This window comes from Rhineura floridana, chromosome 2 (genome assembly GCF_030035675.1).
Source record: "Rhineura floridana isolate rRhiFlo1 chromosome 2, rRhiFlo1.hap2, whole genome shotgun sequence".
NCBI lineage: Eukaryota > Metazoa > Chordata > Lepidosauria > Squamata > Rhineuridae > Rhineura > Rhineura floridana.
Window position 1 is genome coordinate 13,920,934 of NC_084481.1, and position 26,143 is coordinate 13,947,076.

Here is a 26,143-nt window from a genome sequence, read left to right on the forward strand (position 1 = left end):
GTAGCCGGGACCTAATAATCTGCCCAGCCTTGCTAGGGTCTTGGGAGAAGAGAAATTCTATAGATAGGCCAAGGTAAGGCAGCTTATCTAAAAAACATTTCATCCAGGTGGAAAGGTACCCGTTGTCCCTTAGGAGCGACAAGTAGCCTGACAGGCATACAAGAATAATTTTGGTCCAAAAGGTGAAGGCAAGGGACCACGCTTGGCATTCAACTGTGCTTGATCCCACCTCTATTCTTAAAGCAGCATTTGGTACACAGTTCGGGACACCAAAGACTCGGCATAGAAAAATGGACAACACTGACTCAACAGAGGGATTAAAAGCATGTATCCAAAGTTGGACACCATACAGTAGTTGGGATAATATTTTGGCTCTGAACACCAGGGTAGCTGCTGGAATATGTTGGCCCCCATTGTTGTAGTAATACCTTATGATGCTCTTCATTGATGACCGAGCCGTCACAACTGCCGCACGTATGTGTGGAATCCAGGAGAGGGAGGAGTGGAATATAATGCCTAAATACTTATAAGATCTAACTTGCTCAATAATGTGACCATTAATTTTCCAATTAGAAATTAAGGGAGATTTTACAAATGCTAAAATTTTGGTTTTTGAGAAATTAATCGTTAGGGAGTTCTCTGAGCAGTAGTTCATAAAGATCTTAGTCAGACGTTTAAGGATGACTTTTGAGAAGGAGAGCAGAGCCGCATCGTCAGCATAAAGTAGGATTGGGCAGCTGCTTCCTCTAATTTTAGGTGGATGAAGGTCAGACGAAAGGCATTTAGGGGTCAGATCGTTCAAAAAGAGATTAAAAAGGAGAGGGGCCAGAACACAACCTTGTCTGACCCCTCTTGACGTAGTGATTGAATTGGAAAGATCTCCTTTTTGGCCGCAGCGAACATGAAGGGAGGTGTTCAAATGCAGATTATATATCAAAAACAACAGTCTCTTGTCAATGGATGTTTTAGCCAATTTGGCCCACAGAATATCCCTTGGTATAGAGTCAAACGCCGACTTCAGGTCGATAAAAGCAGCGTATAGACCACTCCCTACCTGATTCCGATATTTTAACACTTTTTTCAAGTGTTGTACGTGTTAATCTAATTAAACATTTGTTTAGTAATTTATAATAATAATTATTAATAATAATTCCTTTTATTGTTAAATAATCAGAATGTTTTAAAAAACCTGAAATACTTCTCCAAAGAGGAAGGGCAGGGAAGAGTTAACTAGTTGCCACAAGGCCTAGCCAGTCAGTGCTGTGCAAACAAGGACAGGTTTCCATTCATTTGTGTTCAGTTGTGGGAAGCAGGTTGTATGTCTGCTGAAAACATCTGTATGCTTGGATGGTTGCACCCTTGCTTTGATTTCATTTTTACATGGTGAACATGCCTCAGTCTTCAGATGCTGATGGTCCTTGAAGCCCTGGTTCCCTGTTACCTGCAGAAGCTTAAGAGGCAAACTTCCCAAGTGGAGACTGTCACAGCAGCTCGAGAGGAGATTGCTGCTACAGCTGCTCTTGCTACATCCTTGCAAGCCCTCTTGTACAGTGTGGAAGTACTTACCCGGTGAGTTGCTCCACTTTTGTGACTGTGATCTTGGAGAACATAGGAGGTGAAGAATACAAGAGCATTATTTCACATTCCTGCTTGTGGTCAAAGTTGACATTTGTTTATTAAATTATAATGAGGACAAATTTGAATTGTCAAATGAGAATTCAAATCATCAAATGTCAGATATGAATTCAAAAACAATTTTGAATTAGCAAGGTCTATTTAGGCAAGAAGCTGGGATCCAAAGCAAATTCTGGACCTTGATCATAGCATGTGGGCAATATAAATTCACATTTCTGTGGGAAATTCAAAATTTGTCACGAATATTTTTTGACACAGTCTTTTTTATTTTTTGTTTAAATAGGCCAATGACAGCCCCTCAAATGAGTCGCTGTGATCAAGGACATAAAGGAACCACTGCCGCTAACCATACTATGTCATCTGGAACAAATACTAGGTAATTAACTAGGACTGTCCCATAATCTGCTGCTCCAAGCTCTTGTTATTAATGTTCCTTATGATAATGTGTGTGTGCACACAGTTTCATAGTGGAACATGGAGTCTGGGGCTATGGCTATGGGAAGGCCTTGGTGAATCAAACCAAAGGTCCATCTAGGCCAGTATGTTGTTTCCAACAGCAGCCTGTCCAATACTCACAGGAAGTTACAAACAGAACATCATAGAGAAGACAATTGTTTCTTTGTAATTGTTTCCAGTGAGATAGTGCCTGTGAGTGTAGAGGATGCTCCTTGTTTTCCCATGAAACTGTGCACCACACAACATACACAGAGTTCAATAATCCTGCTCACCCTTTACCCCTCCCCTATGATGAGAGGGGAGTCAGGTTCCCCTGGGCAGGATGAATCTTAAGCTGGAGCTACAGGCAGAGGCATGCTGACGTGCCTTGCCTTCCCCTTCAGCTTGGAGCTGGTGACAGGAGGCAGTCATGTGGGTTTCCTCTGTGCCTAAGGACATTCCAAGCTCAGAGCGCCCATTGGGTGCAGATGCAATCCTCCATGACTCTGCCTTCCTCTTCAGTTCTCAGCTGAAGGCTTGCCTCTGTGCCTTAGCTATATTCTGAGCTCCGAGCACCTGTGGGGCAGAGAAGCAGAGCAAGCCAATACCTGCCCCTTTCTACGTTGAATGCTTGCCTCTACACCTAAGGGGGTGTTCTGAGTGTGGAAAGTACATTGGGCACAGAGGCAGAGCTTTTACGCATTGGATGTCATGCACATACAGAGGGAAGGCTTGCTTTCATTCCCCCACCACATGCAGTGGGAATATTGTCTGAAGTAGTCCTAGATTTTTTTTTCTTTATCACTCTTTCACGATTTTCTCTCTATATTTCTAGATATCCGGAGCAAGGAGCCAAACTGCATTTTATCAGGTATTGTAAGATTGCCAGCCAGTCTCACTAGCATTTGTGATTAACACCTCCAGTGTGGTTTTTTCTCTCTCTGGGTTCCAGTTTCAACAATTTGCTACAATGGGAAATGAGCAAAAGATCTTTCATCTGCTTTTAGCCTTCCTAGCTGCTCATTTTTCCTTTTCTGTCATAGGGGGAAATTACTTATGTCAAGCCATGATTTTTCTGCACAGGTACATCCCTACCTGTTCAAAAGGAGGGGTTCATTACAATTTTTTAATTTATCAACACATTTTCTCTGCCTCCATCTTGACATTCTGCATTTTTCCCTTTATGTTATCTTCAGGGAAAACCTTCATTTGCTGGAGGAAGGCCAAGGCCTTCAGCGGGAGGAGCTGGATGAACGCATTGCTAGGGAGGAGTTCAGGAGACCTCGTGAATCCCTGTTGAATATCTGTACTGAGTTCTATAAACACTGTGGCCCCAGACTGAAGATACTGCAGAACCTAGCTGGAGAGCCCAGGGTGACTTCCTTAGAGCTGCTTGATGTTAAGTCTCATATGAGGTATTATTTTAAGAATTCATTAATCTTTGACCATACAGTATATGTAGATATAGATTTATATTAAATATGTACAATATATATCAAGCTGTACAACCATATGTGGTAAAATATCCCAGGACCTTTATTTAATGTTATCATAACACCTTAAGGAGAACTTGAAAGCTTTTGATAATGGCCAAGTTTGTATGTAATGCTGAGCCAAACTATGGCTAAGCATGAACATGCGAATTGCAGGTACACATAGTAAAAACTGCAGTCACTTTGCTTCTGCCCTGGTCCTGCTGGTGCCACACTACCTGGAGCTAAGACATGGTTTGGCTTCGTGTTATATCTGAACTTCTTAGATTGCAGATGCCTACAACTTCCTCTGTCGCTTTGACTGAGAGTTACAGTAACAGCATTATGTTTCCTCTGTACTTAGAACTGTGCCAGCAGTACATGTAGCTGTTTAAAAAGATAATGCAATCTTAGGCTGCATTAACACAAGCATGGTGTCCAGATCACAGGAAGTAATAGTTCCACTCTGTTCTGTGCTGGCCTGGCTACATCTGAAGTACTGTGTCCAGCTCTGGACACCACATTTTAAGAAGGGTGTTGACAAACTGCAGTGTGTCCAGAGGAAAGAGACCAGGATTGTGCAGGATCTGTAAACAAAGTCCAGTGAAGAATATTTGAAAGAGCTCGGTATGTTTAGCCTAGAGAAGAAAAGTTTAAATGGAGGTGTATCACTCTTCAAATATCTGAATTAAAGATGAGATGCATTGGCTGGTGCCGTTTCAAAAACATTTTGTTAATCTAACAGGCCAGTATCAATTCGAGTTTGTTCTTTGTCTGTTAGCTGCTGCTTTTACTGGTCTGTTTTATTCCTCAAAAAAATTGATATTAATTTTGATATTTTAAAGGAAATATACATACTTTGAAAGGAATTATTGATAAATGACAGGAAATACTGATAAAATTATCACTTCTAATATACATAAATATCTGATCTGCAACAATAGAGAATAAGTGAATTAATGGAAAATTCAGTATCAAATCCAAATTGGGGGGAATTGGGGCACATTCCTAATCTGAAGGCCTGCCATGCACAACATGGAGCAGAGTTGTGCTCTGTTATTCCAGGGGGCAGGATTTGAATTCTACAAGTGAGAAATGTTTGGCATTAGCAGCTCAGGTATGACTGCTGGTTCTGAAAGAAAATCCATATGCAATTAGTAAGTTGTATTTATTAGAACAGAGCAAAAAACCTGGTACCAATGGGAGAGAAAAAATAACATCAGCTTTCAGTCTGAGTTAGCTCAGATGATCATATTTTGGCTTATTAAGCTGAGATATGCACACAAGACTTCTGCTTGTGCACAGAGCCCCTTAGTCCCTCACTTTATGTGACCCACAATAAAACCATGAAACCATTCATTAAGCATAGTATCCAATTTTGTCTTAACTGGGAAATTATGGTTACTAGCTTTGGAACAAGCCAGGTTATTCATAAACCAACTTCAAACTATATTTTAGCATCCTGGCTTTTTCCAAAGTTGGTAACCATAGTTTCTCAGTTTAGGTGAAATAAGCAACAATTATTAATTAGAGGCTTCATGGTTTAATTGCAGCTCCTGGCTAAGGGAAGATGTGTTTTCACAAACATTGCCTATATATCTCCATCAGATCTATCATCCTTGTTATGTGGTTATTGGTAATCTCAGGGAGAGACCTCTTGACTTTGTTACTTGTGATCTTTGGGTAGTTGATCCAAGGGGATGGAGCAGGAGAGATTCTCACTTTCATCATGAATTGCTTATATGTTGATACTCAATATATGCTAGCCATGAATGAATTTGTATTTCACTGTGTTTCTAGTTGAATTAGTGTAACTCATGCCTCAATTGTGGAAATTAAGTTCTGCTTGTATTGTAGTTGAGGTTTCTCATGTAAACATTTTTGAAGCTTATTCTCCAGGTGGTTGCAATTTCAAGAAATGCTCAGTAAATATGCAGGTTTGGTCCATGTATTTTAAAACCTACATTGATTTTAGTACAAGTTTTTATGATTATCAGGAACAAAAACTGAGGTAAGGCAGTTTTGAAACTTGTTTTGATCAATAATATAAATATATGCATAAGACATTTTATTGCTGATCCACTCAGATAGTGTCTGGAGCAAAACAAAACTGATGGAGCATTCATGGATTTAAATCTCTTACGTCCCTCTGTTCCTTTAGTTTTCCTATGGGGTATTGTAGGGGTGAGCAATCTGTGGTCCACAGCCACTCTTCCTGCAGTGCCCCAAGCCCCAAGCCTCTGCCCACTTTTCCCTGCTGTCCAGCTAATCATCCATCAACTGGGGGGGGGGAAGGGAGGCGATATCGCTGTACTTAGCAGCATGAAGGGGAGTGATCTTCTACACATTGGTGCTCCCGATCCAGCCAAGATCCCATTCATCTCCACACTTAAATTGTGCCCCCAACCCACCAACAGCTGAACTTGAGAATCACAAATAGAGTGATACACAAACAAGAAGGCTCCTCTCAGTATATCTAAGTGTGTGCATGTATGAACGTTGGTGTGTTAATGCATGTGGACACAACTGGCTCTGATCATTCCAGATGTGGCCCCTGACCATCTACCTATCCCTGCATGTGACCATCAGGGCCAAAAAGGTGACCCATTGCTGGGATGCAGTATATAAACTGGGGCAGTCTGATATATTTGACTTCTGATCAGTGCTAATAAGCCCAAACAGCAATTCAGCAGTTACCAAGTCTTATTAGATTCTAGTTATGTACGAAATATAAATAGTATTCTAGAACCAGTTCCCATTAGTCAATACAAATTTATGGATGTACTGTATTGCTGCAGTGCCATAATAAGGCCAAGACTGTGGCACAAGGATTTCTCTGGCACCTTTTAGAGGTCTCTTGATAAAAGTCTGTGAAAATAATATTCAAGGTTGTATCAGAATTTATTAGTAAATACCTATTTATAAATAGGTGTCTTATTAGAATTGGATGACTTTTGCCTTGTTGTCAGTTTCCAGCATTGACAGGTCAGTAATTCCTGAGTAGGTGCACAAAAAGAAAAATTAGGAAGCATCACTTTTGGTGGACATTTGTACAATGAATTCTATCGTGATGTTAGCAGTTCCTTGGAAATGTGAAGTTACTGTAGGTAGGAGAATTTGTGCTAGGATAGTTTTAAGTTGGCTCTACTTTGGTGAGAAGCTGCTTCACACAAATAACTTCCTAAGTGGAGTGGCACTCACACTTCCATTGTCAAGAATCAAGCAACTCTACTGTGCAGTTGGTGAAATAGGCCACATAATTTTGCTTTGAGGTCAGAGAAGATCTTTTGGATGGGAATGCTTCCCTCAGAGTTTTGCTTTGGATTAGGACTTAAAGGTCTTAGTAAATCCAGGACTTTAAGAAAATGAAGTTCTAGAATGATGTTTCTACGAGTACTATAATATTTGGAACAAGAGGTTCACAGTGGCTTATAAAACAGACCAAAATATAGTCTGAACACAGGTTTTGTGTAAATTATACTCACTTTGATATATATATATATACATAAATAACCTTGCAGTTCATTAAAAAAAAAATTTAGTTGCCAAGGATGTTTGAATGACTTTAGGGTATTTTGGGGGTGCTAAATCCAAAAATGACATTAGTTTTGCCGAATTGGCTCTAGTTTTTGAGATAATGGATACCCCTCAAATGACAATTGTACCCCAATACAACCTGTAGCTGCTGACATGTGCAGCAGGGTTTGGTCTGTCTTTTTACTCTTGAACATTGTTTCGCAAATTTATCCATTGCATATAATATCATATTGATACTTTTTTTTTTTGAAGAGGAATATGAGTTCGTCACAAAGAGGCTGCTTAAACAATCCTAATGCATTCTGCTACATTTGTGGCGAACAGGGCCGGTTCCAAAGGGCAGCCAGGTTGGGCACTGGCCCGAGGGCCCCGCAGCTCTAGGAGACCCTGAGGGGCCCTCCGCTCCCCTTCCATGCTCCCACGGATCGCAAGACGAGCTTCCGAACCACCCGCCATCCCCTGCCATCCCCAGCGCTTCACCTACCTTTCTCTGCTGTTCACGCAGGGTTGCCATCAATAAAGATGGCGGCTGAGGTTTCCGTAAGGGAGTTAAGCCTCTGCCGCCATCTTGGTTGATGGCAGCAATGTATGCACTGCATGCCATCAGCCAAGTTGGCGACAAAGGCTTCAGTCCTTTACAGAAACCTCGGCCGCCATCTTTATTGATGGCAACCCTGCGCAAACAGCAGAGAAAGGTAGGCGAAGTGCTGGGGATGGCGGGGGATGGCGGGCGGTTCGGAAGCTCGTCTTGTGATCCACAGAATTGCAGAAGGGAAGCTGAGGGTCCCGGGGCAGGCTAATGCTCAAGGGCCCCTGCATTCCTGGAGCCGGCCCTGGTGGTGAATACACTCTGCAAAAACAAAGAAAAAACATCACTGACTTCGTAAAACAAGCATATCTGTCAGGCCCAGGATGGGACTCAGGAACCAGGCTTGTGGTTAAAAGCAATTCAGTTTTTATTAAGGTAACATCCAAACAAAGACTGCGCCTTCTCATGGAGCAACACAGAGTTATAGATCCTGCGACATGGAAGAAAGTTGACAGAGCAAGGGACTGCTTTCCCGCCTGTCCTTTAAGAAGGGGCCAAACGGGCGCGCAGCCTTTCACTCCTCCTTAACAGACCCTCAGGCACCGCCCTCCTTCCTCCCCTCCTCTCTTGTCTTTTCAGAAGTCTTCTCGTCCGCGGCAAGGGGGGAAGCACGGGCCCCTCCTCCTCTGAAGTCTCCGACTCCGGTATGGGGGAGAGGGGGGGAGCATGTGTAAAACTCCTGCGGCTTTTCTGACTTGGGCAGCCCTCCCTCTTCCCCCGCCTGTTCTGAGCTTCGGGGGAGAGAAGGAGGCGTGGGAACTGCCGAGAAGCCTCTGAATCTACCAAGCCTTCAAGGTTCCCGTTGCTAGGCGACTCTATCTCTGGAATTTCCTCTGCTTCGTCTTCACTCCATTGTGGTGAAGCTATCCCCCCCCCTTCTCTCCAGTTCTTGTGAATCCCATTGATCTAAGTCCCCGGGACCCCAACCCTGTGTCCCGACAATATCTTGCTTATTTTGGAGTGAAGCTTGGAGATCAAGATAAGTGGAACAACAAAAAGGGGTTTTTCAGATATGTTCGAAGCAACAGAAAGACCAAGCAAACGGTGGGACTGCTGCTCAATGAGGATGGCAAAATGTTGACAGATAACAAGGAAAAAGCAGAACTGCTCAACACCTATTTTGCCTCCGTTTTCTCCCAAAAAGGGAACAGTGTGCAACCTTGCATCGGTAGCAATCTCAGTAAGGGGTCGGGACTGCAGTTCGAGATTGATAAGGAGATAGACAGGAAATACCTAGTTAACCTAAATGAGTTCAAATCTCCAGGGCCTGATGAACTGCATCCCAGAGTATTGAAGGAACTTGTGGATGTACTCTCGGAACCTCTTGCCATCATCTTTGAGAAATCTTGGAGAACGGGAGAGGTGCCGGAGGATTGGAGACGGGCAAACGTCGTCCCGCTCTTTAAAAAGGGTAAAAAAGAAGATCCGGGGAATTACAGGCCGGTCAGTCTGACTTCAATACCGGGAAAGATATTAGAACGGATAATAAAAGAGTCCATTGGCAACTATCTAGATGACAATGCTGTGATTAGAAGGAGCCAGCATGGGTTTGTCAAGAAAAAATCCTGTCAAACTAATCTCATCTCTTTTTTTGATCGGGTCACTAGCTTAGTAGATGGTGGAAATGCTGTAGATGTCATCTATCTAGATTTCAGCAAGGCGTTTGACAAAGTCCCCCACGACCTTTTGATTAGCAAAATAGTCAAATGTGGACTACATGGAAATACTGTCAGGTGGATTCACAACTGGTTGGAAAACCGTACTCAAAGAGTGGTCGTCGGTGGCTCTGCTTCGGACTGGAAGGAGGTCTCGAGTGGAGTGCCACAGGGTTCTGTCCTGGGGCCGATACTCTTCAACATTTTTTTCAATGACTTAGATGATGGGGTGGAGGGAAGCCTTATAAAGTTTGCGGATGATATGAAACTGGGAGGGATAGCTAACACAATGGAAGACAGGAATAAAATCCAAAGGGACCTGGATAGACTAGAAAATTGGGCTGAAATTAATAAAATGACATTCAATAAAGACAAATGCAGGATTCTGCATTTAGGCCACAAAAACAAAATGCACGGGTACAGGATGGGAAATACCCGGCTTAGCAGTAGTGCGTGTGAGAAGGACCTTGGAATTGTAGTGGATCGCAAGTTGAACATGACCCAGCAGTGTGATGCTGCGGCAAAAAAGGCAAACACGGTTTTGGGCTGCATAAACAGAGCTATAGTTTCCAGGTCGAGGGAAGTAATAGTCCCAGTACATTCTGCATTGGTCAGGCCTCATCTGGAATACTGCGTTCAGTTCTGGGCGCCTCATTTTAAGAAAGATATAGACAAGTTTGAGCGGGTTCAGAAGAGGGCAACAAGGATGATAGCCGGTATGGAGAACAAGTCTTATGAGGAAAGGTTGAAGGAACTTGGCATGTTCAGTCTGGTGAAGAGAAGGCTGAGGGGTGATATGATTGCACTCTTTAAGTACCTGAAGGGCTGTCACATAGAGGAGGGTACAGATTTGTTCTCTGCTGCCCCAGAGGGTAGGACTAGGTCTAATGGTTTTAAGTTGCAGGAGCGTAGATTCAGATTGGATATTAGAAGGAACTTCTTGACAGTAAGGGCAGTTCGGCAATGGAACCGACTGCCTAGGGAGGTGGTGGGATCCCCTTCACTGGATGTCTTCAAGCAGAGGCTGGACAGCTATCTGCGGGAGATGCTCTAGCTGTGGATTTCCTGCTGTGAGCAGGGGGTTTGACTCGATGGCCTACAAGGCCCCTTCCAACTCTATGATTCTATGATTCTAAGTCTTGGGCTCCCCATAAGGTTTGCAAAACCTGTGTAGAGTGCCTACGACAGTGGAAAAATGGAGAAAAGAAACATTTAAACTTTGGTGTGCTTATGGTGTGGAGAGAGCTGCAAAACCATCACGATGATTGTTATTTTTGTGTTGTGAATGTGAAAGGCTTCAATCGCTGCAAGAAACATAAGTGGGAGTATCCTGATTTGGACTCAGCAAGGCGACCTGTGCCACACAGCAAAGACGTTCCCATCCCAGTGTTTACCTCACTGCCTGACCTTCCATTGTCAGATGTTGAAGAAATGCTGGATGTGGAGTGTAGCACAGGTGGTAGCCCTGGAAGTGGATATGAAGAAAGCTTTTCAACACCTGAGCAGTTCTCACAAAAAGAACTCAGTGATCTGATACGAAACCTCAGTCTGTCAAAGCAAGCATCTGAAATTTTAGCATCCAGGCTAATGGAAAAGAACTATCTACAGCCGGAAGCTAACATAACAGCTTATCGGACAAGAGAGAAGGGACTTCTTCCATACTTCAGCCAAGATGAAGAACTTGTATACTGCAATAACATTCCTGGACTTCTTCTCCAAATGGGACTACCAGAATATCGACTAGAAGATTGGCGGCTTTTTATAGACAGCTCCACCAGAAGCTTGAAATGTGTTTTATTGCACAATGGTAACCGCTATGCATCTCTTCCAATTGCTCACTCAACAAAACTTAAAGAAGAATATGAAAATATCAAAATGGTCTTGCAGAAGCTCTGCTATCATGAGCACCGGTGGTGTATTTGTGTTGATCTAAAGATGGGCAGCAAAGTGGATACATGAAGTACCCTTGTTTCATCTGCTTGTGGGATAGTAGGGCAAAGCGAGATCATTGGAAAAAAGTGACATGGCCTTCAAGGGAACACATGACTGTAGGTGCAGCAAACATCATTAACACGCCATTGGTTGTCAGAGAAAAAATCATTCTCCCACCACTCCATATCAAGCTTGGACTGATGAAGCAATTTGTTAAGGCCTTGGACAAAGATGGTGATTGCTTCAAATACATTTGTAGATCGTTCCTTGGACTGACTATGGAAAAACTAAAAGCAGGAATCTTTGATGGTCCTAAAATTCGTAAACTCATCAATGATTTGAATTTCACTAAATTTATGAATGATGTTGAAGCTTCTGTCTGGTGCAGTTATGTCTCAGTTGTCAAGAACTTCTTGGGTAACCACAAAGCAGACAGTTATGAAGAATTGGTGCAAAACATGCTCGCTAATTTTAAACATTTGGGTACTAATATGAGCATAAAGGTACACTATCTCCATAGCCACTTAGACAGATTTCCGGATAATCTTGGTGATTTTAGTGAGGAACAAGGGGAGAGGTTCCATCAGGATGTAAAGGTGATGGAGGAAAGGTATCAAGGCAGATGGGACAGACACATGATGGCAGGCTACTGCTGGAGCCTCCAACGTGATTGTCCTGATGCCCCACATAAAAGAAAATCGTACACACAGCGTTTTTCTATGCATTAATTGTGATTATCTGAATCAGCTTACTTTGTTTTAATGTTATTGTACTGAATACAACGCCATTAGGTATTTCATGTGTTTACTTTTGTATGATTTGAGACAGTTTCCATGTCATTTGTGGGTAGGCTATGCCTGACCATTAAATTTTTTGAATTTGTTATGTTTTTCAATGGGGGCATCCATTATCTCAAAAATTAGAGCCAATCTAGCAAAACCGATGCCATATTCGGAATCAGCGACACAAAGTTACCCTAAAATTGATCAAACATCATTGGCAATAAAATTAGTGTTGACCAGTGTTATCATTGCTCAAATATACCTTACTATATAACTGGAATAAATTGTCTTGAAAAATTGAATAAAATAAAGTAAAATAATTTATTTTGTTCTAGAGGCCATAAAATAAATAATACAAATCTGATCAATCAGAAACAACCAAAACGAAAAACAAATATATAAAAAAATAAATGATTCAACTCAGTATAAAATAGTTAAAAGAAAATACACAATTGAAATATAATAACTTCAGAGTCAGAGCAACTTATCTTCCCTTGTAGTGGCTACAAGAATAAATTTAGCTGATTCTCTATAATCGGAACATTAATACCTGCCAATAAGATACCTGACCCCCAACTCTCTGGATCTGATTTTCAGGGGCTGCAAGGGGAAGGATTGGCAAAACCATTTCCCCTTTTCTTCTGTTAGGAGACACAACTGCTGGATTAACAGGCCTTCTGTCAGTGCAAGGGCACCAGTTGAATTCCACTCATAGAAATAACCAGTTTCCTAAATATAACATTGACAAAATATATTAAATCTCAATTATTTCAAACTGTAAAACAAGCAAAGCCCAAGGTAAATTGTGGAGGAAGAGCTTTGCAATGTGGTAATATTCATTCCAGTTTTCACTGTGGGACACTGTCTCTTCTCCTTTGGCTATCTGGTTGTTCTGCAAAGCAGACAATCTAGTTGTGACAAGCTGTAGTTGACTTCCATCAGTTTTATGGGAGATGTAGCGGGTAGTATTTTTTTGTTTCTACAAAATGAAGACCTATCACTTCTTTTCTAATACTGAAAAACATTTTCAGAAATTAGCAATACCGTCAGATGATTCTTAAGTAGTAGCTGCAAAGTGTGAGTTAATAGGGAAAGTAGAGTGAGAAGGACAAGGAACAGGAGAATATAAACAACACAATAACATCCAGCTTTTAAGCTTTAGATGTAATATTATTGCATGTAATCTATAAAATGAGGAATGAAGCTCATTCATCTGCTAATTTAATCTATTGTACCATTGTTACCAATGCAGTAAGGATACCAAAATAAATAAATAAATCAGCATATATATTTACCAGCCACATCTTTGATTCTTCTTTATGCCTCTACATGAGCATAGACATATATATGTTTTTATTGCATGCTATATTGTAAAGCACTATTTAAATAGATGTCCCTGAAGAAGTTACTAGTAACTGAATGTTGTGAGCCACAAGTGTGTTGCAAGTTATGTTCTTGGATTACATAACATTCTATAGAATGGGTCTCTCTGCAAAGGACTCACTTTGTAGAATCTCAGATTTCCCTCTTAACGAGCAGTAATTTTAGGTTGGCAGAAATTGCACATTCCCTTCTGAAGTTGGCACCTTACGACACCCAGACGATGGAGAGCCGTGGGCTCCGGCGATACATCATGGAGATGCTGCCCATCACTGACTGGACGGCTGAGGCAGTGAGGCCTGCCCTAATCCTCATCTTAAAGAGATTGGATCGTATGTTCAATAAAATTCACAAGATGCCTACTTTGAGGTGAGCAGATACAACGGAAACCTATGGGGGCCAGTTTCTGATGTTGCAAGCCTTGAAGGAAGGGTATGTCATTTTATTGACAGTGTTTTGCTGCACTGAACTCTCACAGCAATTTTTTTAAAAAATAGTGTATTTCTCCTATTGGTATATGTGCATGTGTCCACATTTTTGAGACAATAAAGGAAATACATATTTTACCAAAAAAGAAGTGATAAAAAATACAGCATCTTTCTAAAAACAAGTATCCAGGAGTAATATTTTTGTTGATTTTGTCATTTCTAAAATCTCATCAGATTATCCTAAGAGATTTTAAGAATTAACCATGTATGATATAAATAATGTATGTTTGTGAACACGTTTGATTATCACTCTGTCTGCAACCATATTAAAATACTTAAATATAGGAGTCAGATTGTGCTGAAGGCTAGAAGATTAAGCCATATTAATGGCCTTATTTTACATGGTAAAAGAATACTGAAGTAGTTTCAGTTCTTGAGTAAGTGCTGTTTTAACCCTTGTTAAAATCATTAACCCTTGTTTTAAAAGGTATGGTATTCTAGCATGTTTTAGTCACATCAGCAAACTTCTGCCTCTGATTAAATCACCTGCTTGTGAGAAAATACTGGATCTTGAAATAAGTTCTTTGGATATCTGCTTAGATCAACAAAGGCTTAGATAAAAGACTTGTTTGAGAAAGGTCATGGAAGAGACATGGAAAAGCTAAGGAACTTTCGAAAAGATACCTGACAAAGTGCAATCTGGTCCACAAAAGGCTATTCCACAATGCGTCTGTTAGTCTTTAAAGTGCCATGAAACTTGTTTTTTTTCAAAAAGAGTAATCTAAAACAAGGTTATGCATTAACTAGGTAAATCTATATGAATTTGATTTAATTGTTTCTTAATTAGTTACTGCATATGAACAAAGAAGCAAAGATGCTATCATCCATCTTCCCTGACGAGATGAAATAAAGTAAACCTTCTTCTTTCCCTTGACTTACTTCCTGTAACTATCATGTCCCAAAAGGATGCTGTTAATGGGAACTGAATTGTATTTTTATGTCTGCTCTATCCCGATCTATTTTTCAGTTCTTTCTTTTTCACCTTTTAAGCAGTAAAGAGAACTCTAGGGACTTTAATGGTGAATTCTCTCCTCTCTTTGAGAGTGACATTGTATCAGCAAGACAAACTCATTCTACCTGTTAAGTGTTTCTAATTGCAACTTTCCAAGTCCACTCATTATAATCATTCCTTGTCAGGGGAAAAGAGTCAGGATACAGAGAGGTTTGGACATTCCTTCCCAGCTTCATAAACCAATATTGGGGTTGAGCACTCCTCCTTTAATACCCCCCCAACTTAGGTGCTTCATTCCTGGCTTGTGTTAAGCCAGAATTACCAATTACATCTGAACTGGAAAACTCTGGTTTAATCACAGTTAACTAACAAGAATAATAAGTCAGAATCAAATCTGATCACAGTTCCTGATTGTTACTGCTCTCCATGGTCTTGTTCCAATTTAGTGTTTCCATGATACATCCAAATGCTCACCTCTGGAAATTTTAGATGTTTTAACCTTTCTAGATTAGTCCATTGAGACATCTTTGGGTTTTATATTTCCTGCATATCATCTTGATGTGGAAATGGAATCTACATAATTGAATTTCTGAAGAATACTGGAGATGCCAATGGCATCATTTTCAAGGCATTAACATGATATGGAATCCAACTCTTGGAAAGGTTGATGATACAATTGGAGACAAAACAGTGTTGGAACCAACTCGCATTAATCAAATACAAATGTGTGTGTGTGTGTGTATTTAGAATATTGCAAATTTAGAATATGCCTCTAAAATTTAGCCAGTCTTACCAAACTCTACTACGTTTTAAGGAAGTATGCCACATACTTTTTATAAAATTGCATTTTTCTTTCTCGTCCATATTGTGACCATTGTGAATATTCAGGGGAGACATAATTAAAGACATGGAGAGCAATTAGTGTTTATGCATTCATTAAGTAGTGGAAATGCCATGTTACTATCTGATCTTATATGTGGAATATCTGTGTGCAACAGAATGTGCATGTGCATAGAACTGCATCTGCTGAATTCCAATGCAGACATCAAAATTCCAGAGGAAATCTGATGTTTCGTTCTGCATAGGCAAATTCAAAGTAATATTTTTCCATAGAGATTTGAAGCAGCAATTGGCCTGTAGTTTTGATCTGAAGAATATATATAATTTGAAATCAGTGGAGAAGCATATAATTGCTACTTACATTGTGCCTGTTAAGACAAATTCACAGGACACCATGTCCTTTGTTTATTTCTTGCATGTACTGTTTCACTTCAAAGTAACTGGTTCTCAGTAAAGGTTTAAAACCAGCCTTCCCCAATCTGGTGCTCTCCAGATGTTTTCGACTACAACTCCCATGCTGACTGGGACCAATGGAAGTTATATCCTAAAACATCTGGAGGGCATCAGCTTGGGGAAGGCTTGTTTAAAACAATAATAAAATATTCATCATTTAGCCAGTTTGCTTGCCAGCACTTCATGAACTGACTGGAAACACGGAAGAACTTCATTGTGCACTAAAGTGATGGGAATGACCAGATGACCACATCACTGTTGCGCAACCATCCAGCCAACAGAGGGCTGTGTGAATCAGTGGCATTATGATGAGCCTTTGGCCAACAACAAATCCTATCAAAATGCAAACACCTTAGCAAAATATGAAGGATGATGTCCTGCTGTGGACATATACAAATGGTTGCTGTGAGTCTTTCTTTCAGATTTGAGTCGTTGGGAATCTCTGACATTCAGTGGAGTACCTAAACTGAGATATTGCTAAGGGGGAAAGAGAAATAAAGATGAAACATCTCCACATGGGAGAATGCTCAGATCTCCTGGAATGTAGCAAAAAAGAAAAGAAAAACACCTTTTAAAAGTAGCTGCTTTTTTTTAAGAGGAAAGCACAAAAGCAGGACTACAGCTGAATCTCAAAAAGACTAAAGTAATGACAACAGAAGATTTATGTAACTTTAAAGCTGACAACGAGGACATTGAACTTGTCAAGGATTATCAATACCTTGGCACAGTCATTAACCAAACTGGAGACAATAGTCAATAAATCAGAAGAAGGCTAGGACTGGGGAGGGCAGCTGTGAGAGAAGTAGAAAAGGTCCTCAAATGCAAAGAACACTAAAGTCAGGATCATTCAGACCATGCTATTCCCGATCTCTATGTATGGATGTGAAAGTTGGACAGTGAAAAAAGCGGACAAGAGAAAAATCAACTCATTTGAAATGTGGTGTTGGAGGAGAGCTTTGTGGATACCATGGACTGCAAAAAAGACAAATAATTAGGTGTTAGAACAAATTAAATCAGAACTACCATTAGAAGCTAAAATGATGAAACTGAGGTTATCATACTTTGGACACATCATGAGAAGACATGATTCACTAGAAAAGACAATAATGCTGGGAAAAACAGAAGGGGTAGAAAAAGAGGGCCAAACAAGAGATGGATTGATTCCATAAAGGAAGCCACAGACCTGAACTTGCAAGATCTGAACAGGGTTGTTCATGACAGATGCTCTTGGAGATCGCTGATTCATATGGTCTCCATAAGTCATAGTCAACTTGAAGGCACGTAACAACAACTCATAGAGGTCAGAAGAGGGCCTCTTCTTTCTATGAAATAGGAACTGAAAAAATACCCTCATCATACACACCCACACACACCTCCCCTCACTCTTTCTCTTTGGGTAGTTGGTCTGAGTATTTTGCTATGATTTGTTGAGTCTCAGGGCAGTGCCTCTTCGCTATTGGTCCAGCTTCTTCTGCAATATCTTCTGTGCCTCTCTGCTTTCTGATAAGCATGGGTAAAAATGCTTGCATTATAATACAGATGCCCTTCTTTGTTTTAAACTTTCCTGAAAGTCCCTTTGTCTTAGTCACCTTGTGCAGCATTCCTGGTGGGACCAAACACCTAATGCCACCTACTGTTGTGTTCCAGGCGACAGGTTGAGTGGGAGCCTGCAAGCAGTTTGATTGAAGGGGTTTGTTTGACACTTCAGAGGCAGCCAATCATATCCTTCCTGCCTCACCTTAGGTCACTGATCAATGTCTGTGTCAATCTGGTGAGTAGACAAAGTTGCAATCTCCTGCACATTTGTCAAAAGTCCTTCAGTGGTAGAGATTCCCTTGGACCAATTATTTAGCCAATCCCTATTTCCTGTCCCGTGTCCTACTTATAAAAATAAACTCAAGTGACAGTAGAAATAGTGGAGTACATTTTTAAAATGGTGCATGGGGAGAGAATGGGAAAGAAACCCATAGCCTAAGCCCAGTGACTGGTTTTTGCTACTTTTTCCATGCACCATTTTGAAAATCTATTCCTGCATGTTGCGCCGAGAGTTGAGGGCTGCAAGTTGGAGAGTGGTGGATACTGCACACACCTGGTACAGGAGTTGGAAGGGAACGGGGGAAATCTGGAGACATATTCAGTCTCAAGTTGTCAAAAGAAAACACTCTTTATTGCTCTGCAAAACAGCATAAACAATTGACTAATTAGAGAAATTACTAGAGTAAATTTGCTTTGCCATTTGTAATGTCCATAGTCTAAAGTAAGTTTAAGATTTTCTTGTACAATGTCCAGATCCTTCTGCTCTTTTATAAGGATGGGGGAGAAATTAGGTTCGGTTCATATTTTAATACAAATCTGCCCCAATTTGCACTTCCCCAAAAAAGATGCAAACCAAAACAGTTATCATTCAAAATTTGCTCTTCTCTGAATTTTACAGTGCAGATCTCCAACAAAAGAAATGCTACAAAAATGCATATATTGGGCGAAAGTGTGCATAAAAATGCATATATTAATAAAATGCATATATTAGTGAAAATAACATACAAAATGCATTATATTGGGGAAAATTGCTTACAAAAATATTAGGATAAATAATTACTAAAACACTGACAATTTTTGTGAGGACATTTTTTTAAAAAAAGTCACAAACTGATGCAGAAATGTGGCAAACTGGAAGACTGGAAAAATGACGAATAGAGAGAAACAGAAATGGACAGATTTGTCTATCCCTACTTAAGAATAGGGTGCTGCTGTGTGATTTGTACATTTGGATTGCATTAGGAAACACCTGCTAGTTAGTTAGTTAGTTAGTTAGTTATTCGTTATTTATATCCCGCCATCCTTCCAATACTGGAACTCGCGGCGGCTAACAGAAGAATTTTACTCAATGCAGTTGGTATGCATAGAGCGCCTAGAACAAGTCTGTGGACTTGGCCACAACAGACAATTTCATTCAGATTTAGACTATTCCTACACATCATTTAATCCAGTTCAGTCTATTTCTATCACTAGGTGTCATTTGAGTTAAGGAAATCATGTGAGGGAAAATTGGACTTTTGCAGGTTTAATTGCGCCAGACATTTACAAATATTAACAAACAATGCAATTAAACTATAGTTCAGGCATATATCACTTGTATACAGAAAATACTGTAGAGAGCACAGGAAGGTAGATTACCATTTAATTGCCTGTTTAATTAGTACTGCAAAGCATTTTGCATGGAAGTTTTCCTTCTCCATACAACTTAGATCGACCTACAGAATTCATAGCCACAAGATCTGTTGATATATAGCTTTGAAAGGGAAATAGAGGCATTAACGGAGGACAGGTTTATAAATGGATATTAGTCATAATGGTGAAACTGAACCTCCATGTTCAGAGGTAATGAATACAGTTACTGAACAGAAAGGACTGGTGCCATTGTCCCCTGCCAGTGAGTTTCTCAGAAGCATTTGTTGGCCACCTGTTGAAAGCAGATTGCTGGACTAGATGGGCCCTTGGTTTGATCCAGCTGGGCTCCTGTTATGTCCCATGTTGCTTGAAAGTTATCAGAGCTTATTTGATTGGTCACTGGGCTTTCTACTTCCTCAAGTGGTAGGAAGTATCAAAGCTTGTGAACTTGTGAAAAGCAAGTGCTGGAGACTTTTCCTATATTTTCTATCTACTTATTTACAAGTAAACAAGTGGAAGTGGAGCCATATATGGCCACTACTAGTTGTTCAAGTAACATTTATCCAGCATCACAGCATTTTAGCAAGAAACGTGCCAGCCATAAACTTCTTAGGGAAGATCTAAACTCAGGCCACCTTCAAATTGCTCATAACTACTGTTTCAAATTCCATCAAGACAGATAGCTTGGAGTAGCCACTGGACACAAGTATAATGAGGATTAAACAGACACAGAGCTAAACAAAACCTTTAGAGAGGGGACCATTTTTCGTAGCCTGAAAGAGAGCTAGCAGCATTATTCATTCTAAATGAAAATTTTCTGCAGGCATAGAATTGAAGCAGTTCAATCCCCCTCAAAATTTCATTGTTAAAATCATAGCATAATCATACAGGAGAGTCTGAACATTGTATGAAACCCAGTCAGACTCAGGACATTACCATGACATAAGAAGGGAACAGCTTAAGCCAACTAGAAACACTGTGATTTCAGTACCTTTTTCTATTGAGTACAGTAACTACATGGCATACCCTCCAACCCCACCTATTCTGCCAGTACAGTGCTGGTTATTCAGGGCTCGTACTGGGTACATTCTTAAATGTACTGGTTTTCCCTGTGCCTTCTGACCAATTCCTCTGGCTAACCCTGTAGCAGTCCCTTATCCTTCCCACCCACCTCCTGCTAGAACCAATCCTTTTCCTTCTCAGCCCCAGCTACCGCAAGGCACTGTGGAGGGCTCAGAATCCCAGAGCACCCTAGACTTGCGCTATCTGAAGTGCATATCCCATCAACATTGGAGGGTATGGCATGGATGGAATTGCAATAGTTGGTCATGGTGATGTGCTGTGTTTGTATTGCAGGTGATGGGAGTAGTAGGACCTTCCAGTGTGGCCGATGGATTACCCCTTCTTCATCTCAGCCCTTATCTCTCGCCACCTCTACCCTTCAGCACAGCTGTTGTCCGGCTTGTAGCATTGCAGATTCAGGTGTGACTGCCTTGCCTGTTAAACAGGCTTTGCTTATCATGTGGTTGAGACACCAACTCATTGGTGCTCTTTTGTTTTCTGCGAAAGCTGGGCAAAAACTGTGAAGCAAGAATGTAAACTTTCCCACAAATATGCTAAAGTTTGGAACCACGGCATTTAGCAATTGTCCAGGTCTTCGGTGGGTAAAAATTCAGCGTAGCCCCACTGAAGTCACATTGGGACTATGCAACCAACCGAAGAGCTGACACAAAAGGCAATAGTTGTACTTTTTAGGATGGATAATAGATCATCATTGTTGCTGTTTAGCTTTAGAATTAGAAAAAGAAAAGAGATGAAGAAGCAATGTGACTTTTGCAGGTCATGAGTATGCACCCTTTGAAATATCACAAAACCCTCTCAGAATCTGAAATGACTAAATCAATTTACACTGATATGTTGTTTTCTTTGCAGTACCAGTTATTTTTCCACTAAAGGGTTCTGCATAATTTCAAACTTTGCATAACCCCTCACACACGTTGGTTCAATGAGAGATTGCTTATCAGGTTTGCATTTTAGGATTTTTAGAAGCCAACAAAAGGCATTTCTTTCTTTTTTAACTCTTAATTCTGAGGTTAATTATTTTGGTCAACTGTATCAAACTATTTTTGTTGCTAAAGGACATTTCAACACTAATTGAGATAATATTATGATGAACCCACATAAACTGGAAATGTAAAGAGTAACTGCTTTTTATACTCATCAAATACCATCTTTAATTAGCTTGATTACTGGAAATATAGTAGTGTGGAGTGCATTGCAGCCTATATTGTAGTGCTACTGTTGTAGAAAAGCCAAGCTGTGTGCTTTAGGTTTTTCAGACTTCCTTATCTTTTGAACTTACTGGTTGGCCCCAAGTTAAGGTGGGAAGGAAAAAGGCTCCCAGTTACTAAATGCAAGTGCAAGCTTTCTGCCCCATTTCCACATTTCTTCATTGCACTAGCTTTGTGCAGAAATATTGTGCATATAGGTTAGTGCCCTTGTGGAATTAAGTAGGCCATGTATGGTCAAACAAACAAGTTGAAAGATGCATCCTTTGCCCAGCAGAAAGGAAAGAGTGGGCTTTTTCAGAGTCTGGGTGACAAAGGGGGTGGAGGGCAGGAACGAGGACTGAAAGGACAGATTTAGCGGAATTAAAAGTATATGTGTGATTGAAGAAAGATGTCAATAGTGTATTTTGACTGAGAGTGGATTGACCGTTAGAAAAGTCATATAAATGTTGTAAATAAACAAATATATTATCAGACCTGGAAGGAAAAAAGAACCATTGTCATCACTTCAAATTTGATAGAAGTAGCCCTGTTAGTCTGTAGCAGCAGATGCATGCACCTTCACATGTTTGTTGTTTTTAGCAATATACTCTTAGCAAATAATTTTGTAGCTAAGATTATTTAGATACTGGATTTTTTAAAAACCGTGCCATTTCACATTTAATGTGTTTCACATGAAGTGGGAAAGCTTAGTACCTGTTGTTCTTGTACCATTAGGTTTCAGCAGTGTTGGAAATCCATCACAAATTAAGATTCAAGTTTTGAGAGTAATTTCATTTCACATGCAAACACTAGTGGTATGCATGGGCCCCGAAATTTGCCTCGTCTCTGTATCTGTGCATTTTTAAAAATTCCAAACTGTTTCTGTGACTGTGTACACATTACCAGCTTAAAATGCTGCTAGGTTGTTCTTTTTCTCAAATGAGGCTGGTTTGGGGGGAAACAGTATTTTATACTGTTATACACTCTAGGACAGATATGGATTGTGGGTAACAAAATGTGTACAGCACTTCCCAAGCCAGCAATGGGAGTGCACTGGATTCAGAGTAAACAGGAGTGTGTACAAAGCTTGAATCACTCTGTGTTCTCTCTGCTTTGATCTGTGTTTTGGGTTCTGAGCTGTTTTGTATGCAATGAAGTTTTGTGTTTTCTCCATTTACTATAATGGGAAATCTTAAAATGGATATGTTTTCCTCTTTCAGCCAAAGTGGATTTAATTTACAGGGACAGGAGCCCCTCCAGAGTGGATTAAGTCTGCCAAATTGCAGACAAATAGGTCCAGCGACTTTTTGTGGGAGGAAAAAGGATCCCCTTTCCTCCATAATTCCTTATAAGGAGTGGGAGTGGGCTGTTGTCTCTTTCTTAATTTAAAAGAATTAAGAAGTGACTGAGTGGCTTGTACAGTTTTTGAAACTTTAGAGCTTCACACCAGCCTTGAATTGTCCTCTGATAGGTTTTTACAAGTCTCTGATAGGCCCTACAGTGTGAGGCTATCTAGAATCTGCCTGCAAAGTTCTGAAAAGATCTATTCTTATGTTAAAACAGAGCAATGTAGGATTTTTTTTAAAAAAAAAGCTTAAATGAAGCTTTTAACTTTATAAAAAAATCCTTGCTGCTGTGTCTCAACAAGAACAAAATCCAGAGCTCTTCAGTGCTCTGCAAGCAACATCCTGTAAAGCCTCACTTCTTGCAAAGCCCACAAACCTAGAGAAACATGGAAATATATAGGAAACACAGCACAGAAAAGCACAGAAGCAGAGTAACAAAGTGACACAACACTTTGTGGGAACTCCAATCTGATTCAGAGGGGTATTGACATCATGCTTTTATGTGTGTGGGGGGAAGACCCCTGCATCACCCTGTTTTGCCTCATCATTTGGCCTGTACACAGAGCCTATGCACACCCCTCATAAATACTATGTAAGTACAATTCACACCTATGTACTGAAGAACTTGAATGTGCATGTGAAAATTTTAAATCTTTAGAGCAGCCTTCCCCAACTGGTACTGTCCAGATGTTTTGGAGTATAACTCCCATGGGCCCCAGGCAGCACGGCCATGCTCCCATGAGCCCCAGCATCACACAGCCATGCTGGCTGGGGCTGGTGGAAGCTGTAGTTCAAAGTAACTGGAAAGCCCAAGTTGGAGAAGGCTGCTTTACAGTGTCATCTAGTTTCTGTCACTGGGACTTGGCTAGGCTTTCTTCTATCCGGGGTATCAGGACACAATTACTGCTATTAATCTTTGGCATTTGGCAGAATTTTTACCTCCAGATCAAGCAAAGCAATATGGGGGTAACTTCTAGATTTAAATGTAAAAGAAATCCAGTACATTTTTAAACCTCTAAAACAGTTTATCTTGCATAAATAGGTAGTTAAGAAATTATTTATTAATGGCTGCTGAGAAGTTATTATTAAGAAAAATGCAATTTAGATCAAAATCTTGAGTACTTTTGGTTGCTTGATTATGTTGAAACTAGAATTTGCACCTTTCATAGGTGTCATCCAAGCTGGTGAACTTACCGAGATCTGAACACAAGATGCACCTGTAGGTCGTTGTGTAAACAAAGTGTTGATGGATCCCTTTTTCTTTACATACACTTTGCCTTCTATAATCTACCAGTAAAATGAAATAATTCTTTTTTATTATCGCTGCACAGGCTTTGAAAGAAGATTTCCCCTTAAGCCACGTGATCTCCCCATTCACCAATCAGGAGAGGAGGGAAGGAATGCTTTTAAATCTACTGATTCCATTTGTGCTCACAGTAGGATCAGGAAGCAAAGGTCTGATTAACAGAAATATTATTCTGTTTCCCCCTCCCTGCTGCCTCTCCAAAACAGCAAATGTCTGTGATTCCTTCCATCTCTATGTTTCTTTTGCTATGAGCGTTCTTTTCAATGATGTGTTGTTGGTTGGGTTTGTAGGAGATACACAGAAGGAAATAGGTGCTGTGGTGTCCTTCTTTCATTTCAGCTGTGCTTTCTGAATTCACTCTTTGACAAAGGAGCTCCTCTTTTTGAGATCAATGAATGACAGAGAATGACGAACAAAGCAAAAAATCACCCATGTGTAAGAAAGAAATGGAACCAAACAAGAAAGCCACACAGCTTCCATCTAAGCTGCTCTCCACCCAGTTCCATGCCACCTTTGTGGTTCAAACTCTATCTTTACATTAAAGTTTATGCAGTATGGTTGATTCTTTTCCAAAAGCTTATTCACCTGGGAAAGTGGTTCTGCTACACAGCTAGGGAGGCAACTGCTGTTTAGTCTTGAGCTAATCCAGTGCTAATGCACTTGCCTTGGGTTTAGAAATTATATGATGAGGGTTCCACCCCCTCCCCTGGTCATAGTCAAGTCCAATGTGAACCAGCCCTTAAGAGTCAAAGAACTCTTTGGGGGTGGGGAAAGTGCAGTAAGCAGGATCATCATATTGGTTAAAATAAGAAGCTGTGTATGTTGACGTTCTAGAATAACTTTGACTTTTGCTTACAGGAGGAGAGGGGGGGACCAGTTGGGTGTACACAAAGTTCATATTGCACCATTGATACTGAACCTTTTCTTGTGAGTCAGGGCCTGATCTGTTCTATGTCTTTTCCCTTTGGTGTCATACAGACAGCCCTTGGCTGGAGCAGCCTGAAGTCCTACTGCTGCTCCAAACAGTCATTAATATTTTGCTGCCACCTCGCATCATCAGCACTTCCCGCAGTAAGAACTTTATGTTGGAGAGCTCCCCTGCCCACTGCTCCACCCCTGGGGATGCAGGGAAGGACTTGCGTAAGGAAGGGCTAGCTGAATCCACTAGCCAGGCAGCCTACCTGGGTGAGTGAGAGCCTCCACTTGGCAAAACAAAACAACAACAACAAGAAAATAAAGGAAACTAAGAGCTGATTCATGCATGCATCTCTATTATTTATGTCTCTATTGAGAATACTTGACATGTCATCATTTGACTTCTTAAACATTTGATGACTAAGCAACATGTGAATTGCCTCCATTGAATAGCATTGTGTTTGTGGTGATATTAATGATCTAAAAGCTGTGGCTTGGATTCTAAGATAAATTAACGAGGTTCACAGAAGGAAAGTTTCCTTTCTCTTGTTGGCTTGCCTCCAAAACAGTATGGGCTAACACCCCCAACTGCCTAGGGGAGGCAGGGACACGTGATCTAAACTGCAGCAAAAGGTAGCTCCCAGGGCTCATCCCCCAGTTCCACTGCCTCTCTTTATCAGCTTTAATTGATTGATTAATTAATTACATTTATCTACCGCCTTTTCCTCCAAGGAGCTCAAAATGGGGTACATAGTTCTCTCCTCCCCATTTTATCCTCACAACAACCCTGTGAGGTCGCTTAGACTGAGAGATAGTGACTAGCCTCATGAGATAGTGAGCTTCATGGCTGAATCAGGATTCAAACCCTGGTCTCCAAGTTACTAGTCCCAACACTCTACCCATCTCCTCCTTGTTGTCTGCCACAGATTATCCTCCATTTTTGTGGTACTTACTTGTTTCTTTGCAGCTCTCTTTCCCTTAGTTTCTC

The 26,143-nt window shown here is 40.7% G+C and overlaps 1 protein-coding gene across 1 annotated transcript in view; it reads left to right on the forward strand.

Annotated features, from left to right (window-relative positions):
• The window catches only part of UNC80 (unc-80 homolog, NALCN channel complex subunit), a 341,822-nt gene that overhangs the window by 260,593 nt on the left and 55,086 nt on the right, over nucleotides 1-26,143 (forward strand). Inside the window, exons 48-56 of the mRNA XM_061607866.1 lie at nucleotides 1,399-1,569; nucleotides 1,919-2,011; nucleotides 2,906-2,941; nucleotides 3,267-3,485; nucleotides 13,586-13,786; nucleotides 17,798-17,921; nucleotides 20,675-20,800; nucleotides 24,266-24,389; nucleotides 25,219-25,425. Coding sequence (XP_061463850.1) covers nucleotides 1,399-1,569; nucleotides 1,919-2,011; nucleotides 2,906-2,941; nucleotides 3,267-3,485; nucleotides 13,586-13,786; nucleotides 17,798-17,921; nucleotides 20,675-20,800; nucleotides 24,266-24,389; nucleotides 25,219-25,425 — 1,301 coding nt within the window. The remainder of the gene's footprint in view (nucleotides 1-1,398; nucleotides 1,570-1,918; nucleotides 2,012-2,905; nucleotides 2,942-3,266; nucleotides 3,486-13,585; nucleotides 13,787-17,797; nucleotides 17,922-20,674; nucleotides 20,801-24,265; nucleotides 24,390-25,218; nucleotides 25,426-26,143) is intronic.